This window comes from Geospiza fortis, unplaced genomic scaffold, assembly GCF_000277835.1.
Source record: "Geospiza fortis unplaced genomic scaffold, GeoFor_1.0 scaffold874, whole genome shotgun sequence".
Taxonomy (NCBI): domain Eukaryota; kingdom Metazoa; phylum Chordata; class Aves; order Passeriformes; family Thraupidae; genus Geospiza; species Geospiza fortis.
In genome coordinates, this window is record NW_005054456.1 from 1,232,694 (window position 1) to 1,258,981 (window position 26,288).

Genomic DNA, 26,288 nt, shown 5'->3' on the forward strand with positions numbered 1-26,288 from the left:
GAATGCAGATATTATTATTAGCCTCATGCATGGCTTATATTTTGATTAATTTTACCTGGAGCACTTAAAGGTAAACTACTGTAAAATAAACACACAAATTATGCTGATCACAAAATATTGTTGTGAAAGACTACTGTGGGAGGGCAAACTCGGAATAGAAATGAGATATGATTTGACTCTAAGAGAATTTTTCCTCTCCAGGGAGTTTGCTGAATATGTCCATGAAGGCACCCCCCCCATTAATGCAACATGTGACACAGATTCTAGTGAAATGGTTGTTAACTGGTTTCCTGTTCTGGGTATCCTGATTCATTACAGAGGTATTAGGCTCTGTATTTTACAGAAATATATTTTGTGGAAAATTCTTTTCCATGACGCTTCACTCCATAGCAGACTGCTACATTCATTATGGAAAACTAGGCAGAGAAATCATACATATCTGTGCCAAAAACCATTTAAATATATTAATTATTAAGGTTTATTTTATCATATCAAAGCAAAATAAGATAGGTATTTCTTAAAGATTGCATAGTGCAACAACATGCAATGCATTTTACTGTAGTAAAATGTGGACTTTGAAAGTCACAGTTTTGTATTGTAAATTTACCATGAAATTGTCAAGGGCCATAAAACCTGTCTGTTGACTAGGAACTTGGTGAAATTGAGCTCACGTATCTCAGGAATGTATCTAATGTGATGTCTGTTCACCTTTTATTAATATTCTGTTCAGATCCTCAGTTCACATTTGATTCTGGCTTTCTCTTGGTTAAATGGATCACATCCATGTGACATGAAGGTGCACACCTTGTGCCTTAAATCTGCTACTTTCAAATGTGGAGGCACATTGTTTCTATGCAAATAATGAAGCATTGAAGGAGTGAACATAAAATATTTTATCTGACATACAAAAAACCTTGATGTGCAGAGTCCTCTGGCTGGGTATTTGTAGAGTTTTTTCACCTCTGTGTCCTCTGCAAGCTGAACTGTTTTTGTAACCCACTTTCCTGTCTTACAGAATCTCAAATAATCTTTTGCAACCTGAATTAATTAAAATAAGCTGACTAATTGTTTTGCAGATGTAACACATTTTTAAATCAGTGCCTTCTAATCATGAACATTATTCCAACTGTACATTTCTTTTTGATTAAGTAAATAAATACATAATCCCCCATATCCATTATGGCTGCTTTCTTTGTTCAGTGAGATTTCTAATAGTAAAATACTTCTGCAAGTAAAATAAAATTAATATTGTACCTGTTTAATTGCAGGTTGCTTCTTACTATAACTTTGTTATGGAAATTTTGGATATTTCATCTTTGAGAGTTGAGGCAAAATTGCAGTGTTGGTCTTAACTGAAGCTGGTTTAGGTGCAGAGTGACTTTGTTCTGTTGGGATAATTTCCTGCCTGAGTTAGCTCAGGCTTCCTGGGCACCTCTGTCTCCTCCCTTGAGGAAAGATGTACCTGGATTTCTGGATTTGTCTGAAATCTAAGTGGTATTTCAAGAAGCTTATGTTCCTTCAGCCTTTGTGATGTACAAGGTGTCATTGGATCTGAATGCCCTGGTTGTACATTTCTGCTCTCAGAGCACCTGCGGTGGGATGCTTTTCCTCTGGCTGTTTTCACTTCTATTTGTGTTAGAATAGATAATTCTGTTGTTCTCCACTTGGTGTTTTTTTGGGCTGGATTCCCATCCATGTGACATGCAACAGTGTACAAAAATCAGAATTTTGTCTGACTTGGTCTGATCTAGAGAGTGAAAAAACAGTGAGCCTTGTTTGAGGTATTTTTTTGCCAGTTGGTAATCTCATCGTGTTGTAGTATATCTGGTCTGTGACTTGTGTGAAAAGAGCCTCAGAGATGTATAGGATTGGGTTGAGGAAGACTTTTGTTTGCTGCTGCAGAGAGAAATTAATTCAAGACATGGCAACAGCTGCGGGTGACAATTTAGAGTTGCTGAATAAGTATTGTAATCAGCATTTATCACTGAAATCACATGGGATTAAACACTTTGAGGTGATTGTTCTTGGGCACAGCCTTAGGGAGGGTTATTACCATGACACAACTAGTTGTCATGGCAATGCATGGAGAAGAGGGAGACTCTTCCTTCCTCTTTTGCATTTTGCACTCCTCTTATTAAAGGGAAGTCAGATCATTGGCAAAGTTGTAGTCTCCATTCTTAAAATAAAACAGCAATTTGTACTATGGGTCCTTCACGTTCTGGGTGAGATCACAGCACATTAGGTGTCCCTTTTGTGGATTTGCCTTTTCTGTGTAAAACTGGCCTCAACTTTCTCATGTGTGGGTGTGTTCCCTTCTTCCCCTGAAGCTGGGTTTTCCATGGAAGCCAGCTGAGTTGCCAGTGCCTGTCAGGCAAGGTGAAACAGGGTGGCAGTGTGTGGGGACACTTCTGTGGAGCTGTGCAGGGCACTGGGGTAATGCTGCCTTACAGGTCACCCTGCCTGCTTTCCCTGTAACTCTTCACACCCTGCAAAGTGATTAGTGAAGGTTGATATCAAAACAAAGAAAATCTGGGGGGAGTGATACAGTAAATTAGTCTCCCTGACTTGTTGATGGATTTTTTTTATTTAGCAAAATGAATATTGGTAGCATTTCCTTTCTGTGTGATTATCTGTGAGTTGTAGCCCTGCATTTTGCTGAAGTTACCTTGGTGAAACTCAGATAATGTGAATGGGTCTCTGCACAAATGCTCAATTTACTGTTTTGGAGTCTAATTTATAATTAAAATTTATTTTTGAAGATCTTGTTTCAGAAGTATTTTGTAAACATCACTCAGTGGTTTACTTTATGCAGCTAATCCCCTTTGTCTTTCATGTCATGGAGTAATGACAGGTCTTCATAGACCTCTCCCTGCTTGGGTCTCATCAGAATATGATTCTAGCAGTGCTATGGGTTATTACATACATGTGTGCAGCCCACAAATGCTCATGTGGTAGCAAAGAGTTTCTATTATTAAGTGTAAGTCACATATAGCTGTGCAAAATAATGGAGTTTGTTTTGGAAGAGGTATTAGATAAGTTTTATCTTTGAAACTCTGTAGTCTTAAAACATAAGGTTTGATAAATGTTTTTACAACAAAATGCTTTGCCAGGTCTCAAGTCTCATTTGACAAGTTTCTCCTTACAAGCTGAGCAGCCCCCAGTTAGTTATTTAATAAAAGCATCAGCAACCTCAAGTAGAATTTTATGTATTTATTTTGGATATTTATTTCATGAGTTTCAGTTGTAGAGCTTTTCTTAATGTGGATTGATTCTTTCTCACAGTTGCTGCAGCCCAAGCCATAGCAGAAGAAAGAAGAAGCCAAAGTGGCATTAGCCCTCTTGCAGTTCAGACCTCAATAAAGACAGCAACTAAACCAGGTATAATTACAGGTCATTGCAATTAATGAAGTGCTGGGCTCACAAGGGAGGGTTGGAAGGGGTTGAAAAGAACATATTTAGAGAGAAGTTTGGTGCTCTTTCTTCAGGAGGCATCAGAGCACGTGGTAGATGGTTTGTAGGTCTGGTTTTGATGACAAATTTCTGTTTTTGACTGACTCGGACTTCAGTTGAAGTTGCCTGTCTTGTAAGCAGGGCATGACAGCAAAGATAAATGATGGTAACTGGGCAAGTTACCAGCTCACTTCTTGCTGAAATTCGAGTTTTTATATCTGCAAAGACTGCCTAAGTCTTGGTTCTGCTTAGTCTGCAAATGAGTTGTCCTACAGTGCTCTGAATTTGTAATGACAGGTGAACTATCTGTTCCCAGATGACATTTTCCTAAATTCCTGTCGTTCTTGTTCATGGGAGTTAATATGTACAAGAATGAGGATCAGGGCTGAATTTGGATTCTCACATGTCTGACTTCTTAGGCTTTCCTTTGTACCTATTGAGCCTTTAATATGATGTCTGCTTTCTCTTGCACCTGTTAAAAATAGTGTTGTGAGGGAATGGAAAGAGGGAAGAGGAGGATGTTCAGCTTTCTGTGAATTTTTCAGATGGTGTCTTTTATCTCTATATAGAGTGTGCAGTGATTTGGTGGTGTGTGCATCTCTCAGGAAGTTTCTCCTTTTGACAGAAAAGACTTTTGACATTTTATTTAAATTTGAATGTTCAAAGTCATTGACAATTATGTGTCTTCAATTTTTGTTTTGACAGTGATAGATGGTTCCATGCTAAGAACAGAAGAAAGGCAAAGACTGGCCAGGGAGCGTAGAGAAGAACGGGAAAAGCAACATGGTATTTTCATGTTTCACTTAAAATATCATTTTCTAAAATGTTTCTCGTACAGGAATTACTGTCCCCCTTACTCTGTGTTTTGTCACTTTTTGTCAGCTTGCTGGGGACAAGAGACAAGGGCTGCTCTTGGTCTGGCATCAGTGTCCATCTGTGAACCTGAATGAAGAAGTTTTTGATTTCAGAGGGGAACATTAGAGAGTTGTAGCTTGTTGAAGCTCTGTGTCACTTCTGACCTTTCATTTCTTAGTGACCACCCAGCAAATTTAGCTAATTCCTTACTGGAAGCCTTAACAAAACCACTTTGGAAAATAGAACTTTAGCTTAGAAGTCCTTCCTATAGCCCTGAAGACTGACGTTTGAAGAGTGCTGATTCAGAGAAAACCAAGAAAGATTTAGCTACTTGAATAGCTTGTTTGCCTTGAACACTGCTTCCCTTGTTTCCCAGCACACTGAAATGACTCCTGCATTGAAGTGTCAGCAGTATACACTTTATCTTAGCAGGGAATCTGAGCTAGATAACAGCAGAAAACTCTTACCCAGCTTTATGCTGTTTGTGATGTGAATCAGTGCATGTGTGTGTAGCAGGAGATTAAAGGGTCACAGTGTGCCCTGCAGTGCTGGGTCTTGGGCTCCCAGCTTCTCTCCCAGTGAGGAGAGATGTCTCTTTGAGCTGTGTGTTTGTTTCTCAACATAAAAGCAAAGACCCACAACAACAGGAATTACTGTGTTATCCTAATATGGGAACAGGGTAGTATTACAATGCATATAAAATTCAGAAATATTTTGGAGGCCCTATGTGTAGATGCTGCCTGTGCATTGTTGGTGTGATTATCTGGTCTCTTGGTTCATTTCATCTGTCTGGCCATGGAAAATACTCTGTGCATTCTAGCTTTGTGTCACAGGACCTGAGGCTTCCTGTTGAACTGCACACAGCTGTTCCTTGCTGGAGGCTGCAGAGAATCGTGATAGAACTATTTTGAACTCTGATACAGGAATTGTAGGGTCTTCCCATCTTGTCACTCAGTGCCTTAAATATTACTATATTTTGTTCTTAAAAAAAAAACCAAAAAACTACAGCATTGGAAATTCTACTTTTTGATTTTTGATTTACAGCTTCCTTACAGAGACAGCACTATTATGTTGATAAGAAAAGTGTATGCTTAATTTAGGGGATATACATATCCTGATATTCCTGTCTAGACAGTAAAGCCTAGTAGCAGGCAAAGTTCTAATTCCACTTCCAGCCTGGGGACAGAATTAAAGATGAGTCTGTTGTTTGTTGTCACCTCTGCAAGCTCATCTTCCTGTACACTTTCACTTCAGGTGGTAAGAATTCTGCTGGAATAGTCTCTTGCTTGTAAGTTGTATTGCAATATTGATGAATGGCTAAGTTTGATTTTAATTTTTTCTTAAAAATATTCTTACAGCTGCCAAAGAGACACAAATCCTTGAAAAGGAGAGAAAGGCAAAACTCCAGTATGAAAAACAGTTAGAAGAAAGGCAGAGAAAGCTGAAAGAAATGAAGCAAAAAGAGGAACAACGGAGGGCAGCAGTAGAAGAAAAGAGGAAACAAAAAATAGAGGAGGAAAAGGTAACACACATCAAAGTTCCATAGTTTAAAAGAACTACATGGTTTTCCTACATTACCATGCTGTGAATGAGAAACTCAGGGAAATGATGAATGTGTTAGAACATAAAAGTATTTTCCACGTCTACAGTGGGCTATGTAGGCACATGTCCACCTTCCCCATAGAGCTTTGGCTATAGCTGAGGCACTCAGGACTTCAGGAGCTGTGGCTGTTTGACCACTGGCTGTTTTTCACATGAGCAAAACCCCCAACCCATATTCCTAGATTTCCAGATACCTTCAGAGCACTTTGTAGAGTCTGTCTGTAAATCAGTGTGGGTGACAGGTCTTAGACTTACTTCTTTTATTTCTGGGTCTTGTTTCCTTGGAGCCCTGCTGTGGCATGAGACTCACACTCTCTTAATTCTTCTAAACCAGAATTCATTCTTGTATGATGAAAGGTGCTGATGTTATCTGTGTATTTGTCATTTGCTGCTTTGAACTGTGTGGTGACTGTTCTCACTGGCCTTTGCTCTGACTGCACATGGACAGGCAGAGCAGAGTTTGAGTTTGGGACTCACTCAATGGACAGAAGCTGACAGGAGAAATTAATACATGAAGTTATTCCATCATTTTGACAAGTAGATCTGTTAGTGCATATTAAATGTGCAAGTTCTTATTATAACTTATTAACTTTTTCAGCCAGGTCTCGTTTAGTTAATCTTCTAATAAGGGAGGAGCAGTAGCACAGTAGCAAATACTGTGGAAAAGGGAGTGGTTCTAAAAATCTTGAAGACCACTAGCTGTGGTGAGGATTCAGATACCTGTCTCACCCCTGCTCCTCAGGTATTCTGCGTATCTCTGAGCTCACTAGATTGAGGTCTTGAGCTCATTTCTGTCTTTTGTAAAGTAAAACCTATGTCTTTAACTCTGACTGAAGAATTACTGCACTGCAGATACCTCCATGGAAATACAATCTACAGATTACATAATGTCTGGATGCTTTGGCACCTTAGGTAAACTCTAGTTCAGGTTTCTCTAACAGAGGGGAAACTAAGCTGTATATTTCAAACAAAAACTTTTAGTTTTATCTTTTGTCAGTGAGCAGAATCCTCCCTTCCTTCCAGGTTTACATTGTGTGTTTTGCATGGTGACTTCTTTAGTTTGTGTTGTGAAATGGTGTTGAGAGGAGGTGAAAGTCTAGTGTCCCCAAGTGGGAGAAATGATTGTATAATGAGTTCCCTTGACATCTTACTGCAGTGTATCTGCAGAAAATACTGCTTCAAAAGATCACTTGGGATATAACTATTCCAGAAAAGAAATGTGTTGTTGACACGTGTGGAAACCTGGCTGGCAAGAAAGAGTCTAGCATGGTTCATCTTTATGCACAAGAGCTAAAGCTCCCCTGCTGGCAGTTACTAGTTCTGGAGACAGCAGCAAAAGCTTCTTTCAGCCCTCTTTGTCCTGTCAGCAATGGCTGCTGAGGCCTGAAGTTGATTGGTCTTCTTTTATAGTTTCGCCTTTATGTCTTGCTGTTCCTGGTTTCATCGCATCTCTCATACTGTCAGTGTCTGTTAAGACTTGGGTCATTCTTTGAAAATACAAATAACTTTATACTTGGTATTTTATAATGGAGAAATTTTATCACCTTTTAGAAATAACTTCACGATATAAATAATTTCAAGGGTAACCGATTACTTTTGCTCAGTTTGGGGTTCATCCCTATTTAGAAAATAAGTAGTGCTGTTTACTGAATAGGAAATCTGTTTGGTGGCTATTTTAAGTAAAGAGAAGAATAGATTATCTGTGCTTTAGCTTGACCTAATCATGTTTTGAAGTAGTGTTTTGAAGCCATTAATTACCTCCAGCATTCTTTGCATGATAATTTTGTAACAACAGCCTGGTAAAACATTATAAATCATGCTAGGGGGGTGGGGGTCTATATTTTGTTTCCTGGCATGGCTGTGGTTAACAGTTAAGCTTCATGGAGGTGTTGTTTGGTAGGAGCGCTATGAAGCAGTTCTGCACCGCACCTTGGAGCGGAGTCAGCGGCTGGAAACACGACAGAAGAGATGGTCATGGGGGGGGTCTGTAACTCCAGACTCAGAAGGCAAAACAGGTAAGCAGCACTGGGTTTAGTAGGAGTGAAATCATGGAATATTCTGTGTGAACACTGGCAGATGGAGCACTATTCATAGGGACCTGGGCATCCTTTCCTGTCTGGGATTTTAAAGCAGGATCTGTGGGAACATGTCATATCTGTACTTGCCCTGAAATGCTGCTCAGAGCTATTTCTGACCTTGGGAAGAGCTGGAGAGAAGCTCCATGGGAAATACAGCATGTGACAGCACTGCCAGCCCTCAAACATCAGCTAAGAGGAATTATGATCTGTAATATTAAGATAATTCAGAATCCTTTAAATGCAGTTCGTGGAATGGAGTGCTAGGACTGGCGATGAAACCAAAAGTACCCAGTTGTACTCTAATATCACATCTAAAATGTTTTAAACACACCCTTGGAGTTATGGAATGCTGACTGATTATTTGAATGCCCAGTAATGGGTAAGGAGATGCAGTGGACAGTCCAAGCTTCTTGGAACATGGATTCTATTCTGGATTAGGTGATGCATTTTAACAGTCTTTAATTTGAAATCAGATAATTTCCTGTTTCACAGTTGACTGTTTCTGCTTGTAAACATTCTGAAATCAGACCAGCAAATATAGATTGCAGTGGAAGGGATCTTTTCATGCACTACCTAACCACCAATAAATAAGTTATTGGCCAGGAATAAAATAAATCAAAAAACGCTTTAGTTCAGCGTATCCTCTATATTGGTGGAATTGTACTGAGTGTGGTACTGTCATTTTCTGTCAGCTTGAGTGTGTGTTTGTAACATGTTTGAAAGTGCTTTGATATTAGTTGTCATTATGATATGCAGCATCCCTTTTTTTTTTGTAAATTTGCATTTTTTTGCTATTTGACCTCATGACTTCGCTTACAAACCTTCTTCTTCTACAGAACAACAGAGCACTGATGAAGGTGGAACTGGTGGTATAGATTTCTAAAATTTTCTTTTTCTGTTATTTTACACTCGCTACTAACCTTTTAAGCTTGAGTTCTCACACTAAGGAAAACCATCTTCTTTTAGATCTTTTCCTGGATCTTGGCCAGCTGTGCGACAAATGTGATCCCTAAGTAGAAAGCAGCCCCCCTCATTTTGGCTATCCCTCCCAGCTAATTCAACTACAACTTAAGTCATGGCATGCTGAGGGAATTTTCAGGGAAAGGCTATATGCATTTGGGTTTTTAGAGGTCTGGATACAGCGCAGGGAGAAGAGAAATTTCTATGGGCAAGTATTTGAATATAAATAATTCAGTGGTGTAAGGTTTGGAGGGTTTAAGGGCGGTTTCAGACTCCCATTGCTTTGCAGAAAGTACATGGTAGGTCTCGGTTTGGTTTACCAGCAGGTGAAGTAACATTTGCAAAATCAAAGATATTTTAGTGAAACTTTGTGAAAGGGAATGGGTCTCTTGAGCAGTTTGATACTTTTTCCATGAAGGCTATTGCAAAATCAGAGCTGTCCCAATTACCTAAAGATAATTCTACACATGAAATGTGTTTTCACTGGATTTCTGGCACTTTCCAGTGCACAGACTGGGCCATTCATAGAAATGCTTTGGATCACTGATACACATGTTTAATAAGCAAAATTATTTCTTGTAGCTAGATTGGGGTGAAAACTCTCAGCTGAGACCCAGCTGAGTCTGAATCCTGGCAGTCTGTGCGTGCCCACAACGTTACTAATGCAGTGCAGCTGTCTGTGACACGGACAAGTGAGACTTGACAATGCAGTGAGGTCTGACTGAGTATGGTTTAACTACTCTGGCAACACAGCAGAAACCTGTGTATTTTAGTTAACTTTTCTCCTCCCTTGCCCTGCACATCATGAGCCCCTAATTTTCTCCAAAATCAGCCCGTTTGGCTTGGTTTGTTTATTTGCTTTACATGTGTTCCTTGGATACATAGATAAATCCATTCACTATCTCTCACTACCAAATATCATTTAACCTTGAAACTGGGAAATCACTTTTGCCTTACATGTTTAAGAAAGCGCTGGGTTTTATTCTACTAACAAACACAAAATAATGTTCTTTGCTCTCTCCTGATTTGTGTGAGGAAATGAGCCTTGTCTGTCCTTTCCGTTGTGGAGGAAGATCTTCAGTGCTGCTGAAGCACATTTAAGATAAAATACCTTCCAACAGAAATGCTCCTGATATAATAATAAGTGTTTAAACTGTGATTTATGCATCATAAAGTAACTATGCAGATAGTTCAGCAGCAGTAGATCAATTTGGGTAACTTGGCACCAATCAGGAAAAAAATTGCTGTGGACATAAACAGGTAATGCAATGTCCTAGTCAAACCCTTGTGCACCCACCCACATTGTTTTAAAATTGTGTTTGATTTTGTGTTAATGTTTCAAACATGAAGCTATGAGGTGTGGGGTGGATAATGTGGAACCATGACTGGTTTTACATTTCTCATATTTATTCCTATTTCAGGGTAGTTCTTTTTGAGAACTCATTACTTTATTATTAAAAATCTACCTAAGCCATGTGGGATACTTAAGTGTGGCTGGCTTTCTAAAAAATCCTTATATGGTCCATTTTGCTTTATATTTGTGTATTTTCTGGAAGGACAACAATTACCTTTTCTTTTTACTCTGAAAAATGACATCATATGAGCTCTAGTCCATTACATCATTGTGGCTGAATAGTGCATCTTCTCTAACTGCATGTCTGGAGCAAATTTCAATGCAATATTATATTTCCACTGTCAAATTCTGTGGCAGATTTGGGATTAAATCCCCGTTTCTTGAAATGAGAACCATTTGGGGAACTGATTTCAAATATTCTTTAAATATTTTAGGACAAAAGACATTCTTGTCTGTTGTAGTGCTGTGCAAAAAAAATGCAGAATCAGATACGTCTTCCATGAACTGGGTGTGTCAACAGTAATATTTAGGAACATTGAGTGGCAGAGCAGAGGTTTTGGGCGATAGTGTGCTCTGGGAAGTGAAGCCCATGTAATGGAACATTTCCCCAGCCATCAGCAGTTCTGTGGGATGTTGAGTGTGATTCATGAGACCACAGCAGGGATCCTGCTGATGGAGAAATGTAAAAATGGATGAAAGCCCCAGAGTCAAGTGTTACATTAATGGCATTGCTGTCAGTGCTGAGATGAAGCAGGCAGGGTGTGGGTCTGCCAAGAGAAATGGCCAGGCTGTGCAATAAAGCATCCTTGATGACAGTCCTGCTAAAGGGGGTGTTTTAGTGGTGCCTGCTGAGCAGAACAAGAGGTTCAGGTGCATCAGGACTGGAGACATGCTATTAGAATAGAAATGGGGCTGCCAGAGTCTCCCCTTGCTAAATAAAGAGCTTCCTTGTCCTGGTAGAAATTTGGAAGGAAGTGAGAGACAGCTGATCTTATTTCATGTAGCCTAATGTTATCCAGCCTCAGGCAATGCTGCAGCACCCTCTCTCTGTGAAATCCTATGAGGATTGAAAGCTCCTCTGACTTTCTTAAGATCTCATGTTTCTCAGCTCCTTGCCCACTTCCAAGTCCTGCTGCATGGCAGACATGTGCTTTCTTCAGCTCTGCTGCTGCAGTTTGCTTTCCCCCTTCCATTAGAAAAATAGAGAAGTTGGTGTCACATGGGCTCTGTGCTTCTTGCATTTCAAACCCTTGATTGAGGCAGGAATATCCTGCCTGTCTTCTAAAGCTTTTTTTTTTCTAGAGAAAGAAACTTTAAAGTTTGCAGAATTGTGAATGAGGTAGGGAAGAAGCTGAGGCCATCTGATCATGCAAATGTATTGATTGAAAAAGCATTGACCTCTGTACCTGGGTCACAGTAGGTGATACACCAAATCTCAGATTTCATACAAGTGCTGAAGTACTAAATTGAACCAAGAGAAATCTGTGTGAAGTGTCTCTGTAATGTTTGGAGGTGTTGGACTCAGTTGAGTTCAGGTAGGAGCCAGGATTTCCTTTAAAGAGCAGACACTAGAGGGTAGCCTTTCCCTTCAAAAGCACCCGAATACATCAATTACGAGCTTCCTCATTTTCGTATATAAAACCTCTTGAGGCTGTTTAGTTATCCCAGTTCTCAGACTCATTCGTAAAATGCCCCCCTTTTTTTTTCTTCTTCTTTTTGTTATGTTGGGGAAGCATGCACTAAGCTCAGATCTGAATTTCTAAACTAGATTCAGTAGATCTCCTTCTTATCCCACGGGGACTTTGCTCTTTTTCACTGTCCCAAGAGCTTCCCATAGGGCTGTCCGTAGGAATCCTCATGTCCTGGCTCTGGCTGTTAGGGGCTGTTGTAGCATGCTGGCAAAGGGAAAAGATGTTGCCTCTGTGGTGAGTAGTGCTGCTGTGTCCTTTGGTATTTATGCACTAATGAGTTCAGATTAATCATCTTTACTGTGCAATGTGTCAGTAAAATTGATTACTTGTATTAGATGTTTAGAATTTCGTGTGTTTGTTGTGCTGGTCTGCACCACTCTGTGTACATTAATGTTTTCTGCTTACTGAGTTTCTGTAGCAACAGGTACGTGCTTTTCCAAGGCTTTCACACTCGGGAGTAGTGTTCATCCTGAAAGTACATTATTTGAAATTAAAAAGCAGGTATTTATCTGCCTTGTAATAAACTTTCAGTTCTGCCACACAAGATGTGATTTTTATGCATGTGTATGTATCTGTATACACATAAAAAAAAATATTAATGCCTCTTGTGGCAGGATTTTTTCTGAAAAATTGCAGATTTGATAGGAAACATTAAGTGAAGAGTAGCTTTTAGAGAAAAAATGGCAGTTTCTAAAATACAGCAACCTTTGTGAAGCAATCAGAAATAGGAATGCTTTCTTGCCTTTCCTTAGGACTTGGTTTTATTCCTCCAAAATAATTTATTTTGGTTTGGATTTATTAACTAGTGATTAAAAAACTGTTTTGACATGCCTATGTGGCTAGAATGACAAAAGACATTTTCCAGATTTTGTTGTTATTTTCTGTGTCTTGCCAGTCTGATAACAGCAGACAACCTCAGTAGCTTTTGTCCTTACATGTTAGGGGCATGGGGTTTAAAAATCCCTTTTTTGCACACATATGCATAAATCCTGGCATGACTCCACTAAACTCTACCTGCTCTGTGCCTGTCCCAGCTGGTGTTAATGGTATCAAGCCTATTCAGAGGAAAACAAAATTTTTTGTTTGTCATCAAACAAAGGCAGAAATACCTTTCAGGATGTAATACTTGGAGAGTGAGCTCTCAGCAAGGTGTGAAAGGCTCAGAATGAGGGCAGGTTCTGAAGTTATCACTTCTCTCCACAGCCAGCAAACGCTCACCCTCCACAGCCAACCTCAAACAGGCAGAGGCTGCCGTGAGCAAAGGCCTGTCCTCGTCATCTGCAGCTCTGTTAAATGCCTCAGATCGAGGTGAGTGGGGGTGTGGGTTGCTGGGAGCAGGGCACTGCTCAGCTGTGCCTGGGGAGGAGACAGGAGGTGGAATAAAAACTCCTCCCTCCTCCCCTGCTGTGTGACTCACTTCATATTTTGATCTCAGATGCATTTCATGCAATTTGTTAATCCAGCCTGACTGGTCAGGGCTTTGACCCAGTTGGTGTGATCTCTGTTAGAGGAGAAGAGCAATGGTAAAAACTGCTGGTTTTTTTATTTTTTATTTCTATAATTCTGTTACTAAAGTCAAATCTTGCTGAATGATTCACAGATAATTTCCCATCATCTCTATGGATTTGCATGCCTTAATTCACACCCTAAAAATTCAGGAAAATAAAAACAGTGCGAAAATAGAGTTTGCCTTGTTCTGTTAGACAGCTTCAGTCATTTGATTGCCAGTGGGAAGGAAAAAAATCAATTTTGACAAGGAATTGTCCTAATATACTTGTTAAGATAAATAAAAACTTTGTAGGAGCACATGTTTTGGCTTGTTTTAGCATGAGATTTTGTTATTTGGACTCTTCCCAGAATTTCTTATGAACCTGCCTATATCACAGATGTGGAGGATTTTGCTTTTGCTTTTTTGTTTGTCTAAAATGATGAATAAGCTAAAAGTTGTTTAATACAAAAGCAGATTCAGCTAGGTCTGTGCTGCAGTGTTCTGCCAATCTGCAGCCTCTGATCAAGCAAACTGAGCTAAAAGAATCCCTGACACAGACACAGCTAAAGGTGATTTTGCTGGTTCATGTTGGAAGGTGATGCAGCAGAAAAATTTGTGCTCATCCATTCTGTGCCCGGTGGGGAAATCAGTGACTATATTTATACTGGCAGGGGCTCTGAGTCACTGGAGACTGCTTGTGATTTAAATTATATTTATATATTATGTGTCTGCAGGGTTCAGCTCTGGATATGAGTCAGAAGCAGGGTTGTAAAGTACAAATTAAACCTCTTACAAAGGAAGTCACTAATTATCAACTAATTGGGATTGCTTTCAAACTGTTGTCATACCCTGAAATACTTTGTGAATACTTAGTCACTTTGGAGAAAATACTCTCAGGTGTCCTAAAACGCAATAAATTTGGACAGGTCTCCAAGTGATCTATGTGGTCAAGATGTAGAGGTGACTTAGAGTGATCCTGTGCTCTCAATTTGACACTCAGGGAGAACTGTCTGCTTGGTAAAAAATGGTAAATTCACAGGACATTAAATACAGCCACAGAATGAACCAGATTGCTTCTGTTGTGCATGTGTGCCTGGGAGGGTGAAGGAGCAGAATGTGGAAATGAGAAAATGATGCTTACCCTGGATCAGTGGAGTATCTCCACTTACCACTGTGTTCTGTGTTAATTCTAGGCTCACTCATACCCATAGAGAATGTGAGCAGTTGTTTTAAAATTCTCATGTATTTTAAAGGTGCACAAGGATGGCCTCAATAGGTCAAACAAGAATCTGTTGTGGCTGACATCCTGCTGCTGTGGTGAAACATGCAGAAATAAATAAAAGAAATACTGCTTTATATAAAGTGGTTCTCCCCTGATCCAGTTTTTCTGCTTCTGAGGAATTCAATATTATAAAGCAACTTAATCATTCCTCTCTCTCTTAGGGAAGTGGGGCAGGTGTTGGAGGGGACCTCTGGGCTTTTCAGCATAATTAATCCATGCACTTTCACTTCCAGGTACCACAAAGAGAAGTGCCTCATTAAACAGACTGAGTAACAAAGTCCCTCCACATTCCCAGCAGTCAGCACCCAAAGGTTGGCAGGTGGAACAGAAAGGTGCTAGAAACCAGTTTGTTTGGAGAATTGGGAGGCAGTAAATGGGATATTCAAAGATGACTTTAAACCATGTCCCAGTTCCTTTATAAATGTTTTCACTCAGGCATTTATGCAGTCTGTGCACTGTGGCATAAATATCATTGTGCACATTGCAGTGCCAGATATTGGGTAACTCTCTAAACCAGCCTTATTCCTTTGAAAAGTGGAAGGGTGGGGGGAAAGTAGACAAATGGTAGCCAAACCATTTAAGACATGAGAAAATAATGCTTCATAATGATACATTGGTTTTAGATGATTAGTAAAAGCAAAGCATGCATTGGCAATTTAGAAAAATCATATCTTGTTAAAAATAATCTTCCTTACGCTTGGTCTCTAGGAGGAACAGAAAAGAAGAGGAGCACATCTTTGAGTAGAATGAGTAGTAAACCCCAGTCCTCTCCAGAGCTAGAAAAAGTGAAAAAGGAAGAAAAACCAGGTGGTTGTTTCATAAAACTGATTTTTTTTTAAAGCCTTTAAAGTTTGGATAGGCTTGATTTCACTAGTTTCCTAGGTTCTTAAATTTCTAGGATTTTTAATGGCTTTTTAGTTACCCAGTGTTAAAGATAAAATGGTAAAAGTTAAGTTAAATTTTTATTTCTGGACAGAAAAAAAAAATCCTCTAAGAAGGCCTTTGTCTTTATTAAATGGCACTGCAAGCAGATAGCAACATGTGTCTGCTTAAGAAAGTTATCTGTTTGAGATCTGGTAGACTGAAAGGTCAGAAATTGTAAAAATGTTGCTGATCTGTTCACTTCTTACTAAATCTTACCTTTGCTTTTTAAAGTTCCATTTCACTATTCAGTTTAAAAGCAACTTCTCTGTTCCTGCTGCTGGAGTAAACCATGTGCATGCAGAAGGAAGAAACCTGTTCTCACTTCAGTCTCTTTTGATCTGTGTATTCCCCACTAGGTTACAAATAACCTCTTTCCTGGGAACTCCTCCTAAACCTGAGGAATAGCACTTTGTCTAACATGTTTTTCCCTTTGAGTTAACAATTCTGAAACTTTCCTTTTTAGCAGCTGTTGCCAACAGTTGAAATTATTTCTTCTTCAGAATCTTTCCTTTATGAGAGAATGTTGGGTGCTGTCCATGTGAATCTGTGTGTGCAGCCGATGCTTGACCATAACTGCTGGCTTTGACTTGCAAGCCTTCTGTTTATTATGTCAAAACAGCCTTTCCTGCAATCTAGAGAGTGTAGCTCTGAAGAGCTCAGTCAAAAACATCTCATACTTTGACTGGATTCAGCATTCACCTCTGTTGTACATGTGCCAGTCTCTGCACATTAAAAGGACTTGTACTAAGCAAGGCAAGAAGTGCAACATAAGAGATTGCAGTGTTTAACCCTTCTGTGCTTTTCCTTTGGAATTGCCCCTCCATGACTTCAGTATTGTTCTTCCAAAACTGTGATTTGCAACAATGCTCAGTCTTCCTTTGCTTTGTACTGCTTGTCTTTTCCATGATATGATTTCATGTTGGATCCTTTTTGGTTTGTTCCTGTCATCCAGCTCGTCGCTCCCAGCTCAGTCCCCTGGACAGTGGCGTAATCAGCCGCCTCCTCGCCCCCACACAGGCCTCCCTAGCTAGGAGTAAAAGTGCTGCTACCTTGGCTGATGGACAGGACCCCTCAGGTAACAGGAGGGCACCAAAGCCTCAAAGTCTTACACAGTTGCTCTTCAAGCAAGAATTTAGATGGTAGCTGCTAACTGTGCTACACTTCTGTCTGAATCAGACAGTTAAATGTGGTTGTGTGTAATTTTACTTACCCAGTATTTCCTGTGGTCATTAATACCCAATTCATATGCTATGTTGCATGTTTACTTTGCAAAACCATATAATAATATTGGCTTTTAAACTCCAGTGCTGGTTTACTTGCTCTGTAGAGAACCAGATGCTGGTGTTCATTCTGGGGATTTTGTGTGTGGTTTTTTAACTGACAGAGATCTGTATTTGTACCTCAACTCAGTCTGAGACATTCTGGTTAGAGCAGTACCAGGTAATGAAAGGGGAAAAAAAAACCAAAACAAGCAAACCTGTAATTTCAAAGTGCAAAACTTAAATTTCTTTAGGGGCAGAAACACTTGCAGGAACATGACAGTAGGATTACCTGGAGATAAGTACAGGGAACCCTGAGCTGGTTTTGTTCAGCTGATAGGAGAAGTCAAGGTATAATAGAAGAGAGAAACCCTGGCTGACTCAAGCAGTTATGTGTTGGTCCAGACCTGATATGTCCACACCAGGGCTCAGTTTACTAGAGCAGGAATTTGCAGGAATTAGCCCCCCTAGCTGCCTCCCACATGTCCTGGAATTCTTACTGGTTAATTAATAATTCTCCAGTAAATGCATCTCTGGAACCAATGTGGAGTCCTTTCTCTTCTTTTACCTTACAACTTGTGTTCCCAGTTTTGCTTGTTTCTTCTTTAGTATGAAATCACATCTTTATTTTATGTCTTGCACCATTTCACTTGGTCCTTATCAGTAACGGTGACATTTCCACACTGTTTCCCTTGTCTGATAATCAGTATTTATTTTTTGGTTTTGGTCAGTAGTCATATTTTTACATACTTGTTGTATGTGCTGCTTTTATTTTACCATGAATACTTCAGTTCATGTCATGTGGGGAAATGCCATCTTTTTTTCTGTTACTGTTAGCATGTGATGCTCCCTATTGCTGAATTAAAGATATGGTTTTATAAGTTTATTTAGAGGTACTTTTTTCATTTCAGTAGAAAAGTACCTGTGCTTTAACACAACCTGTGCACAAACAGAATGCAGGTCTCCATTTACAAATGCTGTAAATACAAAAATAAAATGTATTTTCCATAAAGTTACAAAAGTAAGGGCTGCATTTGGCACAATGTATTTAAATTATAGAAGAATCCAATATCTAGCTTTAGAATATTTTTGCATCTATATGTGCTTATCTGTCTGTGATCATGTTAGTAAAAAAATAATAAGATAAAATTTCTTCCAATATCTTATATGCGAGGAGATTGACACTTCAGGTAGGAAAGGTATCATAGTTAAATAGTTGACCTTTTTCTCTTGATAGATTTCTTTTACACCACCTTTGAAAAGAAGGGAGGTTTCCTCCTTGAGTGTAGAGGAAACATGCTTAAAATCTGAACCTCTCATAAAAAACTGTCAGGAACGATGCTAAGCCATTAAAACTGAAGCATTTGTGATCAAATGCAACTTGACTAAAATTAAAGTAATGCTGGTGTACTGCAAATTTGGTCCATTTTTGGAAAAGCATTTTATTTTTATCTACTCCAGACTGCTGCTTTCAGAGTGTTTATTCTTGGTGCTGTTGCTTCCCAAGTACTAATTGTGTGGTGGTGTCTGTCTGTGACCCGTTGCACTGTGCACTGCCTGCGGTGTTTCCCTGTATGGTTTCTAACACACACAATCTCTCTTTCTCTTTTTCTCCCTCTTCCTTCTCTCCTGTTCTTATGCTGTGCACTTGGTTCTTGTTTTGTCTTGTCAAATTCCTAACTTTATAGAATCTCACCTCTGTCCTCGTTCAGCTTCAGCCAGTTCCATCAGTTCCCCAGTCCCAGCTCCCAAAGTGCCGGTGCGCAGCCGCAGCATCGACAGGTTGAAGTCCTCTGTGTCTTCATCTGATGCAAGTTCACCTGATTCAACCCAGGTTTGTTGAAAACCCACAGGAATTAAATTTCTGTTAATCTGGGGGGGTTGGAACAGCTCAGGGTGGGATTCTGTTTCCCCTCTTTGCTGCTGCTTTCAGTAAGTGTTAATGGAATGTACAATAGTATTTGCCTAAAAAATACAGAGGATTAAAATCAAATTGGAATTTTATGGTACTTGATCTCTCTTGTATCTTGAAGGCATATTGTTTGCTGCTTATGGTTCCCAAGGTTTAATTTATGTAAGAATTAAACACAGACCAGGTCAGTGTTTTGGAACATAAAGGAAATTGAGTCTTGTTGACCACTGGCTTGTTTGTTGAAATAGCAGCTCCTCTGTCTGCAATGTATTCTAGAGAGTCAGCAGTATTTTGGTTTTGTTTATCCTCTAGAAATCAGAGACAGAAAAACCATCCCCAGGTTCTGGCTTGAGGCGCCCTCCTTCACCATCCCTGTCTGCCCATAGAAGATCCCCCTCTCCTGCTAATTTGGTGAAGCGTCCTCCGTCCCCTTCTGCAGTCAGGTATGTGCCCAGGTTAAACCCTTTCTGCAATCAGGTGTGTGTAAACACCTTTTATTCAGCACAAAACTAAGGCTTCTTCCTGTCTCAAGACAGCTGAGCTCTTAGAGTTTGGATGACCTGTGCTCTGCCGTGTTTGTACAGAAAAGCCTTCATTTTGGGTTAAATTTCCCTTTCCCAAAATAGGGATGCAGCTTTTGCTTCAACCTTTGTTGTGCAGACAGAACATGCCCTAATCTTCTGTGCAGTCTGTGCAGTAAAACCAACAAAAGTCTGCAAGCTTTTGAATAAAGTGTTCCACCTGTATTAGCATAGGAAGTTTCTTGGATTGGAATCATGAGGTTCATCCTAGATGTGGAGTAAATGGAGATCTGGGCCAGCAGTCCTGTTCTGATGTTAGCCCCAGGTAGCAAGGCTGGGTGCCCAAGGTGTCTTGGAATCCTGGTTTGAGTTTTATGGGGAAAGCACCAGTAATTTGTGGGTGGATTTATTTTTAAAAGTGAGGTATGTAATATAAACTAAACAAAGGAGACTGCTCTTCTGAGGTGCGTGATTGAGGTTTTCACTGTTAGCTCTGAAAAATACTCTTTATTTCAACAGGCAGAAGACTCGCCCACCTTCACCTGGTGTGTCTAAACAAAGGCCACCATCTCCTACTCCAGTCTCTAAACCAGCACCCATCCAGCGTCCATCTCTCACACCAAGTGTTATAAACATTACCAAAAAGAAAACTGAAGCAGAGAGCAAACCAAAGGATAAGAGCACAGAAGGAATAGGACAAGAGCAAGGTGCTTCCCCAGCCTTGGAGAGGGATGCAGGAGCAGCTAGCACAAAGACCAAAGAAGGTGGGTGTTCCTCAGTGTTTGACTCACTCCTGCTCCAGGCCTCTCCAGGGTGTGCTAAGAGTGGGGAAACAACTGGCTCATGAGGCAGAGCCCTGGAGGCTAGGATGCTTTAAGGCAGAAGCTGTTCATTGCTCATTATGTAATAGCTTTTCATGGTATGACTTTGGGATGTGAATTTTAATGCAGTAGTTGGTTTATTTGACTCGGAGATTTAAGTGAAGAGCTTTCAATATTACTACTTGTATTGTAATTTTAAGAAAAGCAGAAATCCTCTTTGCCTTTTGGGCTTCAGCTGCTCTAGCTGAGGGGTCTACTAGCTTAGGTTTGTAAAGTCAGTAGTTAAATTACACAGAGGTCTTTCAGTTCAGTTGGTAGTTCTTAAAGTGCTCCTGTAGAGACCTTCTTGGAGGACAAAATCAGCTCCTGTTCATCACAGGATGAGAGAAAATTTTCACAATGCTTGGAGGCTGCCTTGGCCTAAGTTCCAGTGACTGTGCAATCATTGCTGCCTTGGGAAGAGTGATCAGTTCACAAGTCACACTGAGAAGTTATCCTGGTAAATTAAGGAGAGCCATAGACCAGATAAGTAATCAGTGTTCTAGTGCTCTTCATTGTGCCACGTGAGCCTGGCCTCTGTCCCTGGGGAAAATGCCAGCTGCCATCTCCAGCAGAATCTGGGAGAGCCTTCTGATGAGGTCTGGCAGGCAGTTCACTGTGCAGAAGGACTCTGGGGACCCTTGACAGGAAAATGAGGGATCTTTAGAGTGTAAGTTAGAGCCAGTGGGCAGTGCTGGGGGTGAGTCCCTCACACACCAGGTAAGTGGGAACATGTGCTTGCTGCACGTTACTGCATGTTCCTGTGTGCTTCCCTGGGCTGCTCCTACTCTCTGCCACTTCCGAGGCTCCTTCTGATATGGCTTCTGTTGGATGTGAAGAAGTGTCATTCACCTGAAGAACTCATGGTAGAGCTCTCTGGGCATGTGTTCCTATGGAAGGAAGCCTGGCTGTCAGAGGTGGATGTTTGTACAAAGTTCCACATCTGTCTTTGCTGTCACGTCCTTTGTCTTTGCAGTCAGAACATCCATCCCTCAGTGTGCTGCCATACTGTGGGTAGATGTCTTGTGTGCCTCAGAGCATCATCACTTCTGATCAATGTCATCAGTTGGTTGAAGCCTCCATAACAGTGTGTCCTAGTCCTGTATCTTCCAGTTGTTCTGGAACAAGAACCTCTGTCCTTGTTCCTTGGATGCCTGATCTGTCTCCTCTCTACACTGACTTCTGAACCTGTATTAACCCAGTTTATCTGTTTTCCTATTAGCTTATTTCTAATCTCAAAATAGTCATCTTTGTAGTGATTCCTACTGGGGCTGGGCAAAGCTCTTTTTTCTTTGTTTGACACATAGAACAAAAGGGAATAGTGGGCATGTTCTTCAAAATAAGATATTCCATTTCTCTCTTTGAATGTTTTGGTACACTGCAATATTGCAATGGGAGGCAAAATATTTTTTCTTCAGTTACTTTCAGTTTTCAAGGCAATTTTCATTTTACAGGTCTGTGTCAGCAGTTCACCCATGGGTTGGTGCAATTCCCTGTCCCAGACAGCTTCTGAAGTCAGAGCACACCAGTGAATGGCATGTGGCAAATCAGTCTCTAGGTCTTGTAGGTTTAGCCTACTTTCAGCTTTGTGCAATTGTATCTTCATCCCATCTCTTCTCCTTCAAACAGAACTTGTTTGCCTGTTGTCGACAGCAATCAAGTTTTTGTCTTGTTTTTTGTGTCTTCCTCCTGCAATATACTGTTCCACAGTAAAACACTTTTTATTTTTCAGTGACTGGAGCAGTTGTCATTTCTGGCAGCAGCCTCTCGCAGCTTCTCTGAGAATTAAAAGGCTTGTTCAACTTAAAGCATAAGAAGTGCTCCTTCATGAGCTCTCACCTTATGCATGATGATAGGTAATAAACTATCATGGAGCCTAACATTTTGTATCTGGGTATTGAAGGCTTTGAATTATGATTCCTAGATTAATTGTGAATTAATTACTTACCTTAAAATTTGTTGGAATCTTTCCTCCATCCAGCTAGTACTAGATTTTGCAAGTGTTCAGAGGTTATTTCTCTTGCCTCTTTCTCTCTTTCCCCTTCCCTTACAAAAAGGGAAGTCCTTTGATAAAAAGAATGACTAGGAGTACAAGGAAAAGGAAGCTGAGTGCAAAAGACAGTCAGAATTTTCTTAAGCCATGTTACCAATCATGTTGGCAAATCTCATGTCCTACCCTATGGAAACAGCCTGTATAGGGGTACATGGAGATGAAAACAGTATTGAAGTACCCATATGGAAATCATCAATAAAACTGCAGAAGTGAGAATGCAGTGGGAAGGTCCCCAACCCTTTCTTCTTTTTTCGCCCCTGTTCTTTCCATATCTGCAGTGTTCTGTTGTGACTAATTTTCTTCTGTCAAATCCAAATATCATAATTAAGCTGTCATCATGCTGTAACCCTAGAACCTAAGTCTAAAAACTTTAGGCTTCTTGCTGAGCATTAGGTTGTGCAGTTTTGAGGAGGGGAAATAGGTTAAACCTGACATTGTGTCAACCAGATTTGATACAACTGGGAGAGATGGCAAATGTGCAACAAAAAATGGCCTCTGCTGTGAAAAGTGAGTAGTTTGAACAGAAAGTACACTCATATGGCAGAGGAAGAAAGAGACATTTTGACTTCTTCATGCTTGTACACTGGCAACAGTAAAGGAAACCTAGTAAGTTACTGAATATTGGAAGAAAAGCATCTGCCTGTCTTGAATAGGCAGATCTGCTAACGGTTTTGTAAATGCAAGATGGTCTTTCTTGCTCAGAAGGAGGAGGGCCCCTTTTGACTGAGTTCAAATTTGGAACATTCATGGCTGACTTTTGTTAGTACCAATATCACTGCAACTTTTTCCCACATCAGAAGCAATGTGTTGTCTGGGGAGGTGGTGTTTTCTCAGCTTGGATAAATCTAAATGTTAGAACACTGTCTATGCCTGCATTACATCAGTGCTGAAATGCTTTTCCCAGGACTGCAAGAACAATTTTTATGCGCAAAAGACAGCCATGATTCAGCTGCTGAGAGTTTGCTGTGTGTAATTACACCCTGCAGCTGCAGGTAGTGATTATGTGTCCATGGGGCCTAAGCAGCTTTTCAGGTATTAAAGTTCCTAATAATGACATTGTGTTTTGAATGATTTGTCTTCATGTCAGAAGTAAAACAAGTGGTCAAACCATGATGTCATAGTTCATTAAAATTACCTTGACTTCAAGGCTTTATAAATGCCAAGCAAACATACATGTGCTGATTTGTGAAATGTTCAGGAGAAAGGCAGGTCCTCGCCAACATTATGATGCTGCTGCTCTACTGACATCAGGAACTGATTCTCTGAATATTCAGATGATGAGTTCTTAAATCTCATTCGAACAGAAATATTTCTAGAGAATACCTGATAGAAATTAGAGTTCTTTCAGTATACATATTGAGAGCAGCTGGATGGCAAGATGGTTCTGTTTTGACTTTTTTCCTGATGTGAATTTGTAATAGTGCCTCTGATATTCAGACACCTGAACACCAGACAGGTCATGAAGAAGCATAAACAGCAGGACCTGCAAAGATTTCCTCACCTGGTGATGAAGCTGTTTTGATCTCCATGTAAATTGGGAATTGTTTTGTTGCTGATGTATAGAAATATGGTATTACTGAAGTCATTAGTATGTGCCTTCAGGGCCAGATAAAATGATGAGCATTTGCACACCAAGATACTCAGTAAATATAAATGAATGTTAATGTTATGAAACAAGAAAAATAGAAGAATGATAATTTCTTCTTTAGGCTCCCGTGTGTTCAGTTTTATTAGAAGGAAGTGAAGGTATTTAGAAGGTATTTCCTAAAGCAGATTTTTTCCAGTTTTCTTATCGGTGTTCAAGCATTACAGAAATTAGGGTGTCTTGTCAGAGACATGTTTTTAAATGCTGGATAAATGGAGAGTATCTTTAAGTGTATGATCTGGAATATGGCTGGATCAGTGTTGAAATGAGCTGTTACTATTTCAGTGTCAGGTATCATGGCTCTGCATCTCCAGGGCTCCCCTTTGGCTCTTGCAGGCCTGTTACAGATAAGGATGCAATCACTGTGATGAGCACTGATGGAAAAGATACTGAATCAGTTGGCCATAAGATCTCATCTCACAGAGATAACATCTTTCATAGTTTTAAGTTCCTGGAACTTTCTAACAGCAGATTCTTTTAACCTTTGCAGAATCAGGTAGCAAAACAGTAGCAGGGACCACCACAGCTGAAGAAGCTGCTAAAATCCTGACAGAGAAGCGACGCCTGGCACGGGAGCAAAGAGAGCGTGAAGACCAAGAAAGAATTCAGAGGCAAGAAGAGGAAAGGTAACAATTGAGGGGAAGAAAGGGATGCTTTCAGTGGTGAGGTGTGGTTGGAAAGGACACTCCAGCAGTATGTGTTTTCTAAGTTTTAATTTAAGTTCCTGCAAATGTTAATACAGTTCCTGAAGCTGAGAGGCACTGGCACCAACCTGGGACAGGTTACTGTGTGTAACATCAGTTTATTTCTCAGTACATGTGTAATGCACAGTCCCTGTGAAATCACTGCTTCTTTTTCCTTCCAGATACCAGTGGGGCTTTTGTTTCACAACTATAATGTGCTTTTTGCACAGCTTGTGTTTGGTTTGTTTGTATTTGGTTTGAAAGAGTCAAACTCTCTGTGTTAAATTTTCGTTTGATCAGCTTAGGCAGTGGTTTGATGACATGTTAAATCTCACTTTAGTGATATAAAATATGGATCAGAAATGTTGCAGGCAAATAATTCAAAGTGTTAAATCAGTGTGCATTTGGTTCACTGCATAGAAGTTGTTGAATTAAATGGCTAAGTTAGTGCTGACTAAACTTGTTCCAGATCAGGGGCCACCTGTCTGCTTCTATAAACAGGGTGGAATGTCAGGTTTTAGTTGTGGATATGAAACTGTCAGAAATTTGCATATAATCTGCTCTAGAAATATGTCATCAGATCTGCTCTGTATGTCTGCAAGAGCTGGCAGTGTACACCTTCAGAGTATCTCTGAATTCAGGCTATAGAAGAAACAGTCTTTTAGGAAATCCCACTAAATTTATGTTTGACAGTGATTATAAGCTTCATTCGTGTCATGGCTGCAGATGGTTTTTATTAAATGGGCATTGCTTAATCCAGTTCTCAATCAAATATTCCATTATTGGAACAACCTGCCTTGGCTTAATCAGCAAAGAGCATTTATTCACAGATAATTTCTTCCAAGTTATTCCAATTTTCCCTTTGACAAGTCGAGACAGTGGCTTTCATAAATCCACACCAGAAAGCGTCTTTATCCAGTTATTTCTGACTGCCTAGAACTTTCTTGCTTTCCTACTCTGTCTCTTGTGCATGCACACTTTTAAAGAAATAAATACCCAGTAATCTGTACCTTGGAAATTGTAGAATCAGAGAAGAAGAAGTGGCCAGGAGAGCAGCTGAGGAGAAGGCGCGGCGGGAGGAGGAGCTGCGGAAGCAGGAGGAGGAAAGGAGACAGACTCAGGAGGAGCAGCAGAGACAAGCTGAGGAGGAGAGGCTCCGCCGGGAGCAGGAGGAGCAGGAAAAACTTGCAGAGCTTCAACAGCAGGTCTGTGCCTCCCGCTGGGTTCCTGGAAGAAGCTGCTGCTGTGGTTTCAAGAGGCTTGTCTTTGATTTTTCTTTCACAGAATGGTTTTTACAAATCTCTGTCAGGCATGATGTGAGGCTGAGTTCATCCTATCTGAGATGGATTTGAGACTGTCTGTAGGTCTTTTCCTTGCCCTGGTCGCTGTGATGTTTTTTTTTTTTTCCCCTAGCATTTAGTAAATTCAAGTGTGGGCAGAAGCAGCTATTTTGGAATATTTTTTTAGTCATCAGGGATGCTGTTTTGCATATGTAAAATATTTGTACTGAGCCCACTTTACAAGCAGACTGTTATGAGTTACAAGGAGATGGTCTGTCTGGAATGTAATCTGGTTTATTCTGATTCCTCTCAAAGAAAGATTGGTAGTGTTTCAAGTCTGCTTTTCCTGTTGCTGAACAGTCTTCCACAGCAAGTACCTTTACAAAGGCA

At 40.2% G+C, this 26,288-nt stretch overlaps 1 protein-coding gene across 1 annotated transcript in view; it reads left to right on the top strand.

The window, feature by feature from the left end:
• Positions 1 to 3,284: 3,284 nt before the first annotated feature.
• The window catches only part of LOC102035245 (ensconsin), a 29,650-nt gene continuing 6,646 nt past the window's right edge, over positions 3,285 to 26,288 (top strand). Inside the window, exons 1-14 of the mRNA XM_005427824.2 lie at positions 3,285 to 3,378; positions 4,156 to 4,236; positions 5,664 to 5,827; positions 7,808 to 7,922; positions 8,822 to 8,854; positions 13,194 to 13,298; positions 14,995 to 15,093; positions 15,470 to 15,568; positions 16,638 to 16,760; positions 18,633 to 18,778; positions 19,169 to 19,299; positions 19,897 to 20,141; positions 24,426 to 24,561; positions 25,643 to 25,823. Coding sequence (XP_005427881.1) covers positions 4,170 to 4,236; positions 5,664 to 5,827; positions 7,808 to 7,922; positions 8,822 to 8,854; positions 13,194 to 13,298; positions 14,995 to 15,093; positions 15,470 to 15,568; positions 16,638 to 16,760; positions 18,633 to 18,778; positions 19,169 to 19,299; positions 19,897 to 20,141; positions 24,426 to 24,561; positions 25,643 to 25,823 — 1,644 coding nt within the window. The 5' untranslated portion in view covers positions 3,285 to 3,378; positions 4,156 to 4,169. The remainder of the gene's footprint in view (positions 3,379 to 4,155; positions 4,237 to 5,663; positions 5,828 to 7,807; positions 7,923 to 8,821; positions 8,855 to 13,193; positions 13,299 to 14,994; positions 15,094 to 15,469; positions 15,569 to 16,637; positions 16,761 to 18,632; positions 18,779 to 19,168; positions 19,300 to 19,896; positions 20,142 to 24,425; positions 24,562 to 25,642; positions 25,824 to 26,288) is intronic.